Raw genomic sequence first — 14,380 nt, forward strand, 5'->3', positions numbered from 1 at the left:
ACCAAAAAAAAAAAAAAAAAAGTTTCACATACTGGGGCTGGGAAGGTGGCTCAGTGGTAGAGTGCTTGCCTTGCATGCATGAGGCCCTGGGTTCCATTCCTCAGCACCACATAAGCATAAAAAAAAAAAAAGCCGGAAGTGGTGCTGTGGCTCAAGTGGTGGAGTGCTAGCCTTGAGCTGAAGAGCTGAGGGACAGCGCCCAGGCCCAGAGTTCAGGCCCCACGACCGCCCCCCTCCCCTCCCCCCAAAAAAAGTTTCACATACTTTCCTGTCTAGACTGGTTGAACTGTGATCCTCAGATCTCAGCCTCCTGAGTAGTTAGGATTACAGGCATGAGCCACAGGCACCCAGCTAAAGGAAAAGATAGTTTTCTTGTTTTTGGTCAATTGTGGAGCTTGAACTCAGGGCCTAGACACTGTCCTTGAACTTTTTCATTCAAGGCTAGCACTACCACTTTGAGCCACAGCGCTCCTCCCTTCTTTTTTGGTCAGTCATGGGGCTTCAACTTTGGGCCTGGGTGCTGTCCCTGAGCTCTTCAGCTCAAGATCAGTGCTCTGCCACTTGAGCCACAGTAGCACTTCCAGTTTTCTAGTGGTTTATTGGAGATAAGAGTCTCAGAGACTTTCCTGCCCGGGCTGGCTTTGGACCGTGATCCTCAGATCTTAGCCTCCTGAGTAGCTAAGATTATAGGCCTGAGCCACCGATGCCCAGCCACTCCTCCTCCTTATAAAATTAATTTCTTTCAACCTGATAGGCCTAATGTGAGAGTTCATGATTTTTACACAGTGATATGATCTATTACCAGATCTTGAACTCAATGCCTGGGCACTGTCCCTGAGCGTTTTTGCTCAAGGTTAGGACTCTACTACTTAAGCCACAGTTCTACACCAGCTTTTTGGTAGTAGAGATAAGAGCCTTATAGACTTTCCTTTCTGGACTGGCTTTGAACCATGTTTCTCAGATCTTAGACTTCTGAGTAGTTAAGATTACTGGTGTGAGCCACAAGCACCCATGAGACTGGGACTTGAACTATCTGATGTTTTACACTCATTGGCAGGTTCCCTACCACTTGAGCTAGGTCTCCAATCTCTCAATGACTTCTGTTTATGTGGAGGACTGAACTTGGGGGCTTATACAGCTTAGCATTGATCTATACTCCTAGACTATTAGAACATACTATTTTGTTTAATTTTTACCTAATTTTTGTTGGATGTCCTATAACACTATGATAATAGTTTTGCCCTAATTACAAGAAAGGACTCCATACCAGCAAGTAATCAATAGCTAAAACCAAGAGAATTCATTAAGAACCAAAGCCACAAAACCCAAGTGTAGTAAGCAAACTGGAAAGAATAGATATCAAGAAAAATAATATCAGAATTTAGTTTTATGACAAATACCTGTTGTCTCCTCACTGTTTGGACCAGCTGACATACCTAAACGCTCCTTCAAAGACTTGGAAACTTGAACTATGAACAGAAAAAAAATTCAAAATACAAAAGTTAGAAAAGAAACTTTTTGTAGATCAAATTATCTTTTTAAGCTCACAAATTAGATGATATTTCTTCCCTTTTTTGGGGGGGGCATCTTGGGGAGCTTGACCTCAAGGCCTGGACACTGTCCCTAAGCTTTTGCTTAGGGCTCTATCTTCCATTTTGAGCTACAGTGCCATTTCCAGTTTTGTGGTGGTAAATTGGAGATAAGTATCTCATGGACTTTCCTGCCCTGACTGGCTTCACACTGATCCTCAGCTCTCAGCCTCCTAAGTAGCTAGAATTACAGGTGTAAGCCACTGGAGCCCAGGTCTCCTTCTTTCCTTTTGTGGTACTACGGTGAGACTCTGGGGCCCTTCTCATGCTCAGCAAACATTACTCACCTCTTGAGCAACATTTCAGTTCTGACATAGTCTTTTAACTTTGCCTCATCTAGCCTGAATTCACAATCTCCTGGTCTCCACTCTCTGATTAGCTGAAATTGGGATTACAGGCACTAGCCAGTTTATCCAGTTACACTATACCTGGGGTATAAATAAGTAGTTTTGCTTTGTGTTTTACTCTTTAAATCTTTCAAGATCTTAAACTCTTCCTCTCTACAGAACAGATTTAGGTGAATCACAGATTCTCTAGAATATTTTGAAAAGCTCAGGGAAAAAAAACCAACCATAAAAACCCCTAATTAGATCAGAAAAGTAAAAATGTACCTCTCACTAATGAAAAGGTTTGGTGTCCTTCCTGTATGTTTACATACCACTGTGTACTTCCTCTGTCACAGAACTTAATCACAACACCTATAAGATTTCCTCCCTGCCAGGAGTCTATTATTAAGAGGTATGATGATGTTAACTTTACTCAACAGTGTCTGGTCAGAATCTAGCAGACACTCAAATGTTTGTCAAATAATAATATAAACTAAAAGAACCACCTAATGAGCAGGAACAAAAGAATGATGAACTTCAGTTATAAACTTCTAACACAGTGATAGAGTAAATGTTAGAACAAACTTACCTTTCTTTTGTGTTTTGTCAGGGTTAGTGTCTGGCACCTCCACTTTCTTCCCGAGCCTCTGTGCTAGGCTCCGCTTTAATGGGGGATCACTGTCCCCACCTATAGACAGGGGAAACAAGTTCAAGACTGTAGTCTTCAAGGGGCTGGGAATGTGGCTTAGTGATAGAATTCTCGCCTACCATGCATGAAGCCCTGGGTTTAATTCCTCAGTACCACATAAACAGAATAAGCCAGAAGTGGCGCTGTGGCTCAAGTGGCAGAGTGCTAGCCTATAGAATTCTCGCCTACCATGCATGAAGCCCTGGGTTTAATTCCTCAGTACCACATAAACAGAATAAGCCAGAAGTGGCACTGTGGCTCAAGTGGCAGAGTGCTAGCCTTGAGCAAAAGAAGCTCAGGGACAGTGCCCAGGCCCTGAGGTCAAGCCCCAGGACTGGAAAAAAACAAAAACAAAAATTGCAGTCTTTCATTTGGTCAAGAAATAAAAGCAAAATCAGATAATGCAAAAGTTTTCTGCTTTCACATGGTATATCTGTCCCTAGTTTCCTCAGAACTCAGTGGAGTAAAAGTACCCTACAAAGAAGGAAGGGACAAAATTTAAATGCATAAATAAGCATTTATCAAGCTCACTAAAACTACAAATGAGACCATAAGCCAACCATAGGTTGAGTTTACAAATAAGAACGTGAAAAATAATCATACTTAAAAAAAGACTTTTAACTTGCAAGTGCTGAATTCATGAAACAACAAAATTACAAAACTTTATGAAATTTGTTTCTATAAACAGTACCTTCCTTCAGTAACAGGAAATCTAAGGTTCTAATTTTCTTTCTTTTTTTGGGGGGGGGGTCCAGTCAGTTGTGGGGCCTGAACTCTGGGCCTGGGCGCTGTCCCTCAGCTCTTCAGCTCAAGGCTAGTGCTCTACCACTTGAGCCAGAGCGCCACTTCCGGCTTTTTTCTTTTTTCTTTTTGCTTATGTGTTGCTGAGGAATCCAACCCAGGGCCTTGAGCATGCAAGGCAAGCGCTCTACCACTGAGCCTCCTTCCCAGCCCCAGGTTCTAATTTTCTTACCCAAGTTATCAACTAGTTTCTAACAGACCAAGACCTGAATCAAATTTCCTCATCCAGTGTACAGCACCATACATGTCCAGTATAAATCATTTAAGTGTTAGCAGTTTTTGCAGTGGTATAGGGACTTGTGCTTTCTAGGCTGGTATTCTACCACTTGAGCCACATCTCCAGCCACCCATTTTGCTGGTTAGTTTAGAGATGAAGTTGAGCCAAATTTTTTTGCCTGGGGATGACCTTGAACCTCTTCATCCTCCAGATCCCAGCCCCCTCCCCTGAGTGGCCAGGATTATAGGCTTGAGCCACAAGTGCCCACCTTTAAATATCATTAGTTTAAATTTTTTTGTTATTGTTTCTTTTTGTGCTGGTTCTGAGGCTTGAAATCAAGAGTCTTGTGCTGTCCCTGATCTTTTGCTAAAGGCTAGTACTCTACCACTTGAATCATAGCTCCACTTCTGTTTTCTGTTTTTGGTAGTGTATTGGAGATAAGAGTCTCACAGACTTCCTGTCCTGGCTGGCTTTGAATTGTGATACTCAGATCTCAGGCCTCCTGTATAGCTAGGATTATACAGCAAGACAATGTCTCTAAAAAAAAATTTCTAGGGTTGGGATTGTTTCTTGAAGTGCTGATAAAGGATTTCTAGGCCTTCCTGTTGGAAATAACCTATACTCTATTCATTTACATATAACTGATTAAATTAATTACATCTTTCTAAATTTAATAAGCACACTGCAGAAAACTTTCACAGGCATTTCTTATGATTAGATTCAAAGTATACACAGGTATTTTGACACAACGAATCTGTAGTAATTATAGGCATGATTTAATTGTTGAAAGGTTTTTACTATTTATGGCAATAACTGTCCAACAGATTCAATATTTCTTCCTCCTCCAACCTCCCTCCCCCCCTCCTCCATGCTGTCCGTCAGCTCTTCAGCTCAAGTCTAGCACTCTAACACTTGAGCCACAGCACCACTTCTGGCTTTTTCTGCTTATGTGGTGCCAGGGCATCAAACCCAGGGCCTCATGCACGCAAGGCAAGCACTCTACCACTGAGCCACCTTCCCAGCCCAATATTTTCATTTTCTGACTGGCTGAAAACTTGAAAGCAACTAAGCTCATAACATTTTTTTGGTTCATGTTGTTTTAGTAGTGCTGAGGATTGAACCCAGGGACTTGTGTATGCTATGCAAGTGCTCTACCACTGAGTTACATCTTGATTCTTTGAGACAAGGTCTTACTATGTTATCTCAGGATGGCCTTAAACTTTTTGATTTTCTTTCCCTGTCTCCTAAGTGATAAAATTACAAGCATGTATCACCATTCCTGGACAGTTTAGAAGACAGGGCAATGAGAATATAGAAAAAAAAAACCCACCAAAAAACATAAAATGAAAATAATGTTGTATTTTAAATACATTCTAAGTAGTATTAAAGTTTCTAGTTAAGAGGTGGTGGCCCATGCCTATAATCCTAGCTACTCAGGAAGCTAAGATCAGAGGATCACTGTTCTAAGCTATGAGACACTTATCTCTTATTAATAACCCAAAAGCTGGAAGTGGTAGAGTGCAAGCCTTTAGCAAAAAAACTGAGGGACAGCACCTATGCCCTGAGATCAAGCCCCAGGATGGGCACACACACACAAAAAAATCTCTAAAGTCATGACAGGCGCCAGTGCCTCACAGTATAAATCCTAGCTACTCAGGAGGATCAAAGTCAGTGGAGGCAGGAAAGTACAGGTGAGCAAATCTGAAGCCTAAGTTCACACCCTGTATCAGCATAAATGACAACAAAAAAGAAATCTATAAACTCAGGTTTTCAAAATATTTTTTTGCCAGTCTTGGGGCTTAAACTCAGAGCCTAGGTGCAGTTCCTGAGCTTCTTTTGCTACCTCTTGAGCCACAGCTCCACTTCTGGCCTTTTTGGTAGTTTGAGATAAAAATCTCACTTTCATACCCAGGCTGGCTTTGAACCATGATCCTCAGATCTCAGCCTCCTGAGAATACAGGCATTAGCTGGGCACTGGTGGCTCACGCCTGTAATCCTAGCTACTCAGGAGGCTGAGATCTAAGGATTGAGGTTCAAAAGCCAGCTCCGGTAGGGTAGGAAAAGTCCATGCGACTCTTTTCTCCAATAAATCACTAGAAAACTGGAAGTGGTGCTGTGGCTCAATGGGTAGAGTGCTCACTTTGAGCTGAACAGCTCAGGGACAGCACCCAAGCCTGGGGTTCAAGTCCCAAGACCGACTAAATAAATAAATAAATAAATAAATAAAAAATTATGGATGTGAGCCACTGGTGCCCAGCTTTTAAAGTAACTTTTTGAGACAGACACATAGTAGATATACAATTCAGTAACATAGTAAATTACTTCCCTAAATATTAAAGCAGTAAAAGACTGAATAAAATAAATTTAAGAAATGAAATTTAATTAATTAGACACTTTCCCTGTTCTAAAATACACTAAGTCTATCCAAAGAAATAAAGGTATTCTTTACCTTTCTTTTTAAAAAAGCTGGTCATGGTCAGAATCTAATTTAATTATAACTAGTAACTTCAATGAAAAATTTAAGGAAAGCTCACATGAAAACCATGAGGAAATTTTACAAGTGCTTTTGGTCAAGAATAATAAAGGAGCGGTGAATCAGCACTGATGGGATGTGTATAGAGTGTGCCGAAGCAAGCATGTTATTGAACAAACAAGCAGAAACAAAAGGCATGCACTACATTTCTTACCCACTGAAAATTTTCGTTTTCCCAGTCTCTCTGTAAGACTCAATCTAACCAAGGGTTCTTCTCCTGAAATGGCAAAAACAGAATTTCTGTATTGTTAGCTCTGAGAATTTCCCTATCATTAGATTTCTGTATTATTGAGTAGAAACTATGTGCCGACAATAGTATGAGCCCACTAGGAAGCCACTTAAAAATCAGGTCTTAAGACTACAAATAAATAAAGGAAGACTGGGCAGGGGTGGAGGCAGATGGGGTCAAATGCAGAGTCCAAAGGAAAGCAATATTACAGTATTATTGAAAGCAGCCAAGTATAGGAAGCAGCCAAGTATAAGACAGCTTATGTTCTTAACCAACTTTTTATAAAACCCAAGCTATACCTTTTGCACTTTGAAAAGTTATACTTTATCACTTGAGCAAGAGAGCTTTCTTCTGGTTATTTGTTGTACAAAGGGCACATTTAAATATGTACAATCCCTATGTCATTCCTATGACATTTTTTAATATACTCAAACGTTTATTAGAATTCTTTACCCACAATGAGGAGCCAATAAATTTGCTGAATTAATGATTATAAAGAATACCTAAGTAAGGGATGCTTGAATAAAATTTCAACTTTTTATTTACTTTTTGTCATTCGTAGGACTTGGGGCCTGGGCACTGTAAGCTCTTTTTGCTCAAGACTCTCTACCACTTTGAACCACAGCGCCACTTTTGGTTTTATGATGGTTAATTGCAGATAAGTCTTACAGATTTTCCTGACTGGGCTGGCTCTGAACCATGATCCTCAGATCTCCTGAGTAGCTAGGACTATAGGCATGAGCCATCAGTGCCTGGCTCAACCTTTTAAACAGAAGCATTAAATGTACCCACTTTCCTTCTCATCCTTGTATCTGACCAACATATTAAAGCCTTCCTGCAAAGCCACCAAAAGTTAGAGACAAAAAAAATAACACAACCAATAACATGGAAGTAGGAATTAAGCCCTGCCCATCCCTCACCTTGTTTGCTTGACATAGTTACTGTCCTCACCACAGTCCGGACATTCTCTTTTTCAGGACCTGGAATGGGCTGAGGCTGGAGTAAAAGACTGGAAACTCCTGAAGAACCTTCTGAGTAAGAAAGTCAAAGAATAGCAAATAACTTACAGAAAAATGCTATCACAAGTCAAGGGATTTTGTTTCTAAAACCCAGTCTATATAAATTATTCTATGACTACAGTAGATCAGTTTTTCTTTATCCTCTTATCTAAAGTCCCGAAGGGGTAATTGGCTAGGGAAGACTTAGACATAATGTGAAAATAAGCTGCAAAATTGTTTTGAGTAATTTAGGCACTCAACCCACTTTTATTTACCAATAAGGCTAACATTATTCTAAAGATAACCTTAGAAGTGTATTAGGCAATTCACCTGTTTCTAACATTTAATCTTTTCTTTTTTTTGGTCTGGTCGTGGGGCCTGAACTCTGGGCCTGGACGCTGACCCTCAGCTCTTCAGCTCAAGGCTAGCATCTACCACTTGAGCCACAGTGCCACTTCCGGCTTTTTTTTTTTCTGCTTATGTGGTGCTGAGGAATCAAACCCAGGGCCTCATGCATGCAAGGCAAGCGCTCTACCACTGAGCCACCTTCCCAGCCCCACATTTAATCTTGTGTAAAACAAAACTCCAAGGTTCCTATAGAATTAGCTTAATACAGGTCTTACAGGCGGAGGCAATGGCTCAAGTGCTAGACTACTCGTCTAGCAAGTATGGGTCTGAGCTCAAACCCAGTGTTGGTCTCCAGCAGAATTCTTAAAACCAACGGACTCCACACACATTACATTCCCCCATAATTTTTAGGATTAAAAATATACATTAACCAGGTTTAGGGAAGCTCCAGAATAAAAACCTAGAAGAATCTTCATAATACAATTTTACTTCCATAATACAGTTCTTAGCTAGAAGGAGTGGTGCTACCTAGACTATCAGTATAGGTAACTGGGAGTTAGAGGCAGGAGGACCACAAGTTCCAGGCCAGCCTCAACTGTCTTCGTACATGTTCAAACTGTCTATGTACATGTACAATGTTCGGCAGTTGTATTTCTCAAGATAAACAGATTCTTCATCATATTTGAATAACTGAAGAGTAAGGAGACTGAAACAGAGCTGCAGGAAGTCTGTATTTCAGTTCCAACCAAGTCATAGAAATCTCTATTTTGGCCATCGCTTCCAGATGTGTCTTTGTTCTTCTCTGGTAACATACAACCATCTGTGCCAAAAAATGACTTACCACCTTGCTTCTTGGATTTTTCCTTCATTTTCTTTGATTTAATTTCCTCAAGAGTTTTTATTCCAAAATTCAAACATTCACCTGAGAAAACCAAATAAAAACCACCTGAGGAACTAGAGCCTTTGTACTTTTTTTTTTTTGGGGTCCGGTCGTGGGGCCTGAACTCTGGGCCTGGGCGCTGTCCCTCAGTTCTTCAGCTCAAGGCTAGCATCTACCACTTGAGCCACAGTGCCACTTCCGGCTTTTTTTCTTTTTGCTTATGTGGTGCTGAGGAATGGAACCCAGGGCCTCATGCATGCAAGGCAAGCGCTCTACCACTGAGCCACCTTCCCAGCCCTAGAGCCTTTGTACTTTTGCCTTTTACCTGCTCAAAGCAGGCATTCATATTTTGAGTGAATTCTTTTTTTTTAAATTTAATTTAATTTTATTTGTGAACATACTGTACAGAGGGGTTACAATTACATGGGCAGGATAATGCGTACATTTCTTACCAAGCATTGCAGCCTCCTCCTTTGGTTTACCCTTCACATCCCTTCCCAGCCTCCCCCCTCCCCCCCAATCCCAATCCTTCTCCTTCCCCCCCCTTTGCCCCCCCTCCCCCGCTTGAGTGAATTCTTGAGAAAGCATATAGTAAATATGTGTGTGAAGTATGAATAAAGTGAAAAGAAAATCAATGACTATGAACTACATTTCAAAGGTAGTTAAAACATTGTGGGCAAACTGAATAGTGTTATGTGTAAGACTTAGGAACAGCCTCTTTTCTTACCTTGCTTTAAATTTGCTCCAGGTTTCCGGGCAGAAGCCAGTCGTAATCCATTATGGACTTCAGGAGTTGGCTGCATGGGGGGTGTTTTGGTATCATCGCCCTCCTCAGAAAACTGATCTGTATGCCAACATTTAAGGGAAATTGGTAATTAAAAAGAGCTTTATTAGAGCTTTACTCAACATTTTCCCATTTACTAAGAGATCCTGTAAGAAGCAAGCTCAAACTTTACCATCATCATCTTCATCATCATCTGCAGCATTGATTACCACTGGTGGATGTGTAGGGCTTGGCACATTTTCAGAACTTTCTACTTTCATAACGCTCCTCAGCTGAGGAGAGGGGTTAGACTGTACAGACAGTTTGTTCTGCTGAACTGTGAGTTGACTGGCCTTCACTTCCTCTTCTGGTGACTCCGGCACAGTGGGCAACACAGCTGCACACACACAAATCCAGACATAAATTAAATGTAGAAAGTACAATTTTTCAATAAAAATCCATCTCTTAATGGTTAAGTTTGGTATGTTGTCATTATAATCATTTGTGTCTTTTAATCTAATTTTCCTGTTTATATTCTAAATTCTAGGGAGGGAAAATGTGCTTTTAGATAACAGAACTCGGAAGTGGCACTGTAGCTCAAGTGGTAGAGCACTAGCCTTGAGCTGGAGAGCTGAGGGACAGTGCTCAGACACAGAGTTCAAGCCACAAGACGGACCAAAAAAAAAAAAAAAGTGTCTTAGATAACAGAACTCTTCACTATACAAAACCACAATGGGTCCTCAAAATACAGAATAAATATTAGACTAGGTGTAGTATTTATTTGCAAATTCCAGACATTTAATTTAAATTTTGAATTCTAGGATTTCTACTCAGCACAGGAACTTAAAGGATACATAACATTTACTTGAACCAAATCAGAAAAGAGTGACATACTTTTCTGTGTATATGTGCCTGTCCTAGGGGCCGAGCACTGTCCTTGGGATTTTTCCTCAAGGCCAGCGCTCTGCAACTTGAGCCACAGCTCCATTTTCAGCTTTTTTGGTAGTTAATTGGAGATAAAGAGTCTGTCCTGGGCTTCCCAGCCAAGACTGGCTTCAAACAGCAATCCTCAGATCTCTGCCTCCTGAGTAGCTAGGATTACAGAAATGAAAACCACCAGATGTGGTTTTCTAATGACTCATTCCACTAAGAAATATTAAAAGAGACTTTGGAAACAAATATGTTCCTGTTAGAGTGTTAAGTTTTATTTTGGATGACAGCTTACAGTAACGTTTGGAAATTTTTCTGTGGAGAGTTAAGATACTTATGGGCCATATGTGGTTTCTCAACTATTCACAGCTGAGGTAGCACAAAGTGACCACAAAGCCGGGCTCCGGTGGCTCACGCCTGTAATCCTAGCTACTCAGGAGGCTGAGATCTCAGGATTGCGGTTCAAAGCCAGCCCGGGCAGGAAAGTCTGTGAAACTCTTATCTCCAATAAACCACCACAAAACCGGAAGTGGCACTGTGGCTCAAGTGGTAGAACACTAGCCTTAAGCTGAAGAGCTGATGGACAGCCTCAGGCCCAGAGTTCAAGCCCCACGACAAAAAAAAAAAAAAAGTAACTACAGAACATAAATACAGGAATGATAGAAGCTGCATTACAATAAATGTTTAGTTTAAAAAATGCTAGAAGCATGACTCAAGAGGAAGAGTGTCTCCCTAGAAAATACAAGGCCTAAAGTCCAGGATATAGGGAAATGAGTCAAGCTAAAGTAATTAATCTTGCATGCAAGAAACATTTGATTCTATCATTGTACACAAACCATTTCACCTTAATAAGGTTTATTTCCTCATCTACAGAATGGAAATACTGCTGCTCTCACTTGAGTGAAAGCAGTGTGAAAAAAGCACTTAGTAAAGTGTGCAGAATAAGTATTCACTTAAAAGCAGATCTCACTTTTGCTTGGAGGTAGGAATAGGCCTTCAACGTAGCGTCCTCTGTTGTGATGGAAAGCGCAGTTTAATTTTTGACATCCCATAGGCTGATTTTCCCAGTAACAAGGAATTTCACTGCGTTTTTTCTGTAAGAGAAAACATGTGTTCAAATTTTTTTAAAAAATGTATTAATTTGGACCAAGTTTATACAGGATTTAAAAATCTGATACAAGAGGGGCTGGGAAGGTGGCTCAGTGGTAGAGTGCTTGCCTTGCATGTATGAGGCCCTGGGTTCCATTCCTCAGCATCACATAAGCAAAAAGAAAAAAAGCCGGAAGTGGCACTGTGGCTCAAGTGGTAGAGTGCTAGCCTTGTGCTGAAGAGCTGAGGGACAACGCCCAGGCCAAGAGTTCAGGCCCCACGACCGGCCCCCCCCCTCCAAAAAAAAAGTCTGATACAAGTGAAGTGATTTTAGCAAAAGGAGGTGGTGTATGGAGGTGTTAGGTATGGTGGAGAGGTGAAGGGAGTAGGAGAGTAGTACGTATACTATTCTTTCCTCTTTGCCCTCATCCTGAAACCCTAAATGTCTACACTAATTTAGAGAAGTAACATGATATAGTATATTTCAGATAATGGGATCAAAGATCACAGCTTTTTCTATTATACTACTAATTGGCTTCAGGTCATTCAAGCCTCTCAGCTTCACTTTCTTTAACTATAAAATGGGTTAAAATAATAACTCTAGTTTTATTACTTATGATACATGAAATACTATGTATGAACAGAATGGGTTGGGGAATTGTAGCTATTATCTGAAGCTGTAGTTCTAGGTGTTTAGAAAACTTTTCCCATTGCTGACTTTCCAAACTAAGGTACAGATGATACACTTACAATGGTATCAGTTGACCCTTGCTATATCATGGTTCACTTATTGCAGCTTCACTGTATCGTGGGTTTAAAAAACAAAACAAATGCAAATAGTGATTCCTCACCTATCACAGAAGTTATGTTCCAAAGATCCCACACAATAGGTGCAAATCCACGAAGTAGCAGTAAGTGAGCCACTATTGTGGCTCAGTGGTAGAGTGCTTGCCTTGCAAGCATGAGGCCCTGGGTTCGATTCCTCTGTACCACATAAGCAGGAAAAAAAAAGCCGGAAGTGGTACTGTGGCTCAAGTGGTAGAGCGCTGGCCTTGAGACAGTGCCCAGGCCCAGAGTTCAAGCCCACAACCGACAAAAAAAAAAAAAAAGAGAGAGTAAAGAATATTCAAAATAACACTTTGTCTATGTTTGTAATTCTAGCATTTGGAAGGTGAGGCAGGAGCATAAAAAGTTCAAGGCTGGCCTAGGCTAGGTGACATAGCAAAGCTTTATCTCAAAAACAAAAGGTGGGATGAAGAAAGAAGGGTAGGGGAACAGAGGAGAGAGGGCAGGAGGAGGGAACTGCTCTCCTTGGTTTGCTTCCCAGAACACAGAATACTACCCAATAATGAGAAGGTGTAGATGATTTACACTTAATACCACAAAGAAGAATAAAAGACAACAGGGGAGACTATATGATTCTACTTATCAAGCTCAGAATAGTCACCATTTCTCTGTAAACAGGACAGTGACAGGCTTTGGGGACATGGATAGTGACCATAAAGGGGAAGATACAAATACTGAGCACTCTACTACTTGAGCCACAGCTCCATTTTGATGGTTAATTGGAAATACAGAGTCTCATGGACTTTCCTACCCCAGCTGATTTCTAACCATGATCCTCAGATCTCAGCCTCCTGAGAAGCTGGGATTACAGATGTGAACCACTAGCACTTGGCCCCAATCCATTGATTAATTTAAAAAAAAAATTTTTTTTGGATAGGGCTTTCAACTCACAATGTTCCTGACTCCACTTCCAGAGTGCTGTACTACGATCTTCGGATTTCAGTCTCCTGAGTAGCTAGCATTATAGGAGTGAGCCACAAGTGTCCAGCTTTAGATTAGTCTTGAGATAGTCTAGTTTTATTTTTGCCCAGGCTGTCTTGGATCTTGATCCTCCCATTTATACTTCCCACTAACTGTGATTAACAGGTATGTTTACCACTACTCCAGGCTCTTCTTTGTGGGCATTGGGGCTTTCAAGCTTTTTACCCAGTCTGGCCTTGAAATGCCAATTGCTGCTTCCTAAGTGGCTAAGATTACATGCCTAAACCAATAGTGTGAGGCTCCTTTGAATTTTTAATAATTCAATAGCACAGAGTCCAAATGTACACGTTGAGTCTCAGTATTTACAGTAATTTTGGGATACTACAATTAGTGCCACTGTTCCTAAAGGAAAATGCAGAGCTAGGTTCCAGTGGTCTCCTGGCTCCCCCACCCCCCTTCTTTTTGGTGCTGGTCATGGGGCTTGAACTAAAGGCCTAGGCACTGTCCCTGAACTTTCTGCTCAAGGCTAGAGCCTCTACCATTTGGGACACAGCTCTACTTTTAGCTTTTTGATGGTTAATTGGAAATAAAAGTCTCATGGAGTTTCCTGCCTGGACTGGCCTTGAACTGTGATCCTCAGCCTCCTAAGTAGCTAGGATTACAGGAGTAAGCTGCTGGTGCTGGTGTCCAACTTCTTCCTTTTTAATGTGCAACACCTTGTTATCGGTTCCATAATATAAAGCTTACCTAATATTTGTATTTTCTCCATAAAGCATACCACAGTTTCCTTCTAATTAAAAACACCAGATAACCATAACTCAGCAGTATGTTCTGGTACTATTTTAAATAACAAAATCAATAAAAAGCTCCCAACTGCAAAACAAATCATAGCACTTAATAGTTTGGGAAAAAAAGAGGGTGACACTTGATTATGAGAGCTTAAACAGGAAGGCAGAATTGCTACCTTGTTTATCTAAAATGAAAACATAGATATCAGAAATTCAATCTTTTTGCTGCTTTGAACATGTCTTTGAATGACCACAAAAATAGACTGGATTGGAGTAGCTATTATGACCCAGGAGATACAAACTATATAGTCAGTCTCTTCTTTCTTTTCTGATCTCCTTCTTAATTCAGTCCAAAGTCATTAGGTGGACTTGAGGGCATCAAAAATTTATCTGAGGGGAAAAAAAACAAGGAAGCCTATAGCAAGATGCTGGAT

The 14,380-nt window shown here is 40.8% G+C and overlaps 1 protein-coding gene across 1 annotated transcript in view; it reads right to left on the reverse strand.

Moving 5' to 3' along the window:
* Positions 1-14,380, reverse strand: part of Zc3h11a (zinc finger CCCH-type containing 11A) — a 33,062-nt gene that overhangs the window by 14,106 nt on the left and 4,576 nt on the right. The window contains exons 3-10 of the mRNA XM_070041766.1: positions 11,273-11,396; positions 9,566-9,769; positions 9,337-9,453; positions 8,571-8,651; positions 7,304-7,414; positions 6,309-6,371; positions 2,505-2,603; positions 1,401-1,469 (exon numbers count right to left, since the gene is read on the reverse strand). Coding sequence (XP_069897867.1) covers positions 1,401-1,469; positions 2,505-2,603; positions 6,309-6,371; positions 7,304-7,414; positions 8,571-8,651; positions 9,337-9,453; positions 9,566-9,769; positions 11,273-11,396 — 868 coding nt within the window. The remainder of the gene's footprint in view (positions 1-1,400; positions 1,470-2,504; positions 2,604-6,308; positions 6,372-7,303; positions 7,415-8,570; positions 8,652-9,336; positions 9,454-9,565; positions 9,770-11,272; positions 11,397-14,380) is intronic.

The sequence above is a fragment of the Dipodomys merriami genome, unplaced genomic scaffold, assembly GCF_024711535.1.
Source record: "Dipodomys merriami isolate MVZ:Mamm:240054 unplaced genomic scaffold, mDipMer1.0.p SCAF_31, whole genome shotgun sequence".
NCBI lineage: Eukaryota > Metazoa > Chordata > Mammalia > Rodentia > Heteromyidae > Dipodomys > Dipodomys merriami.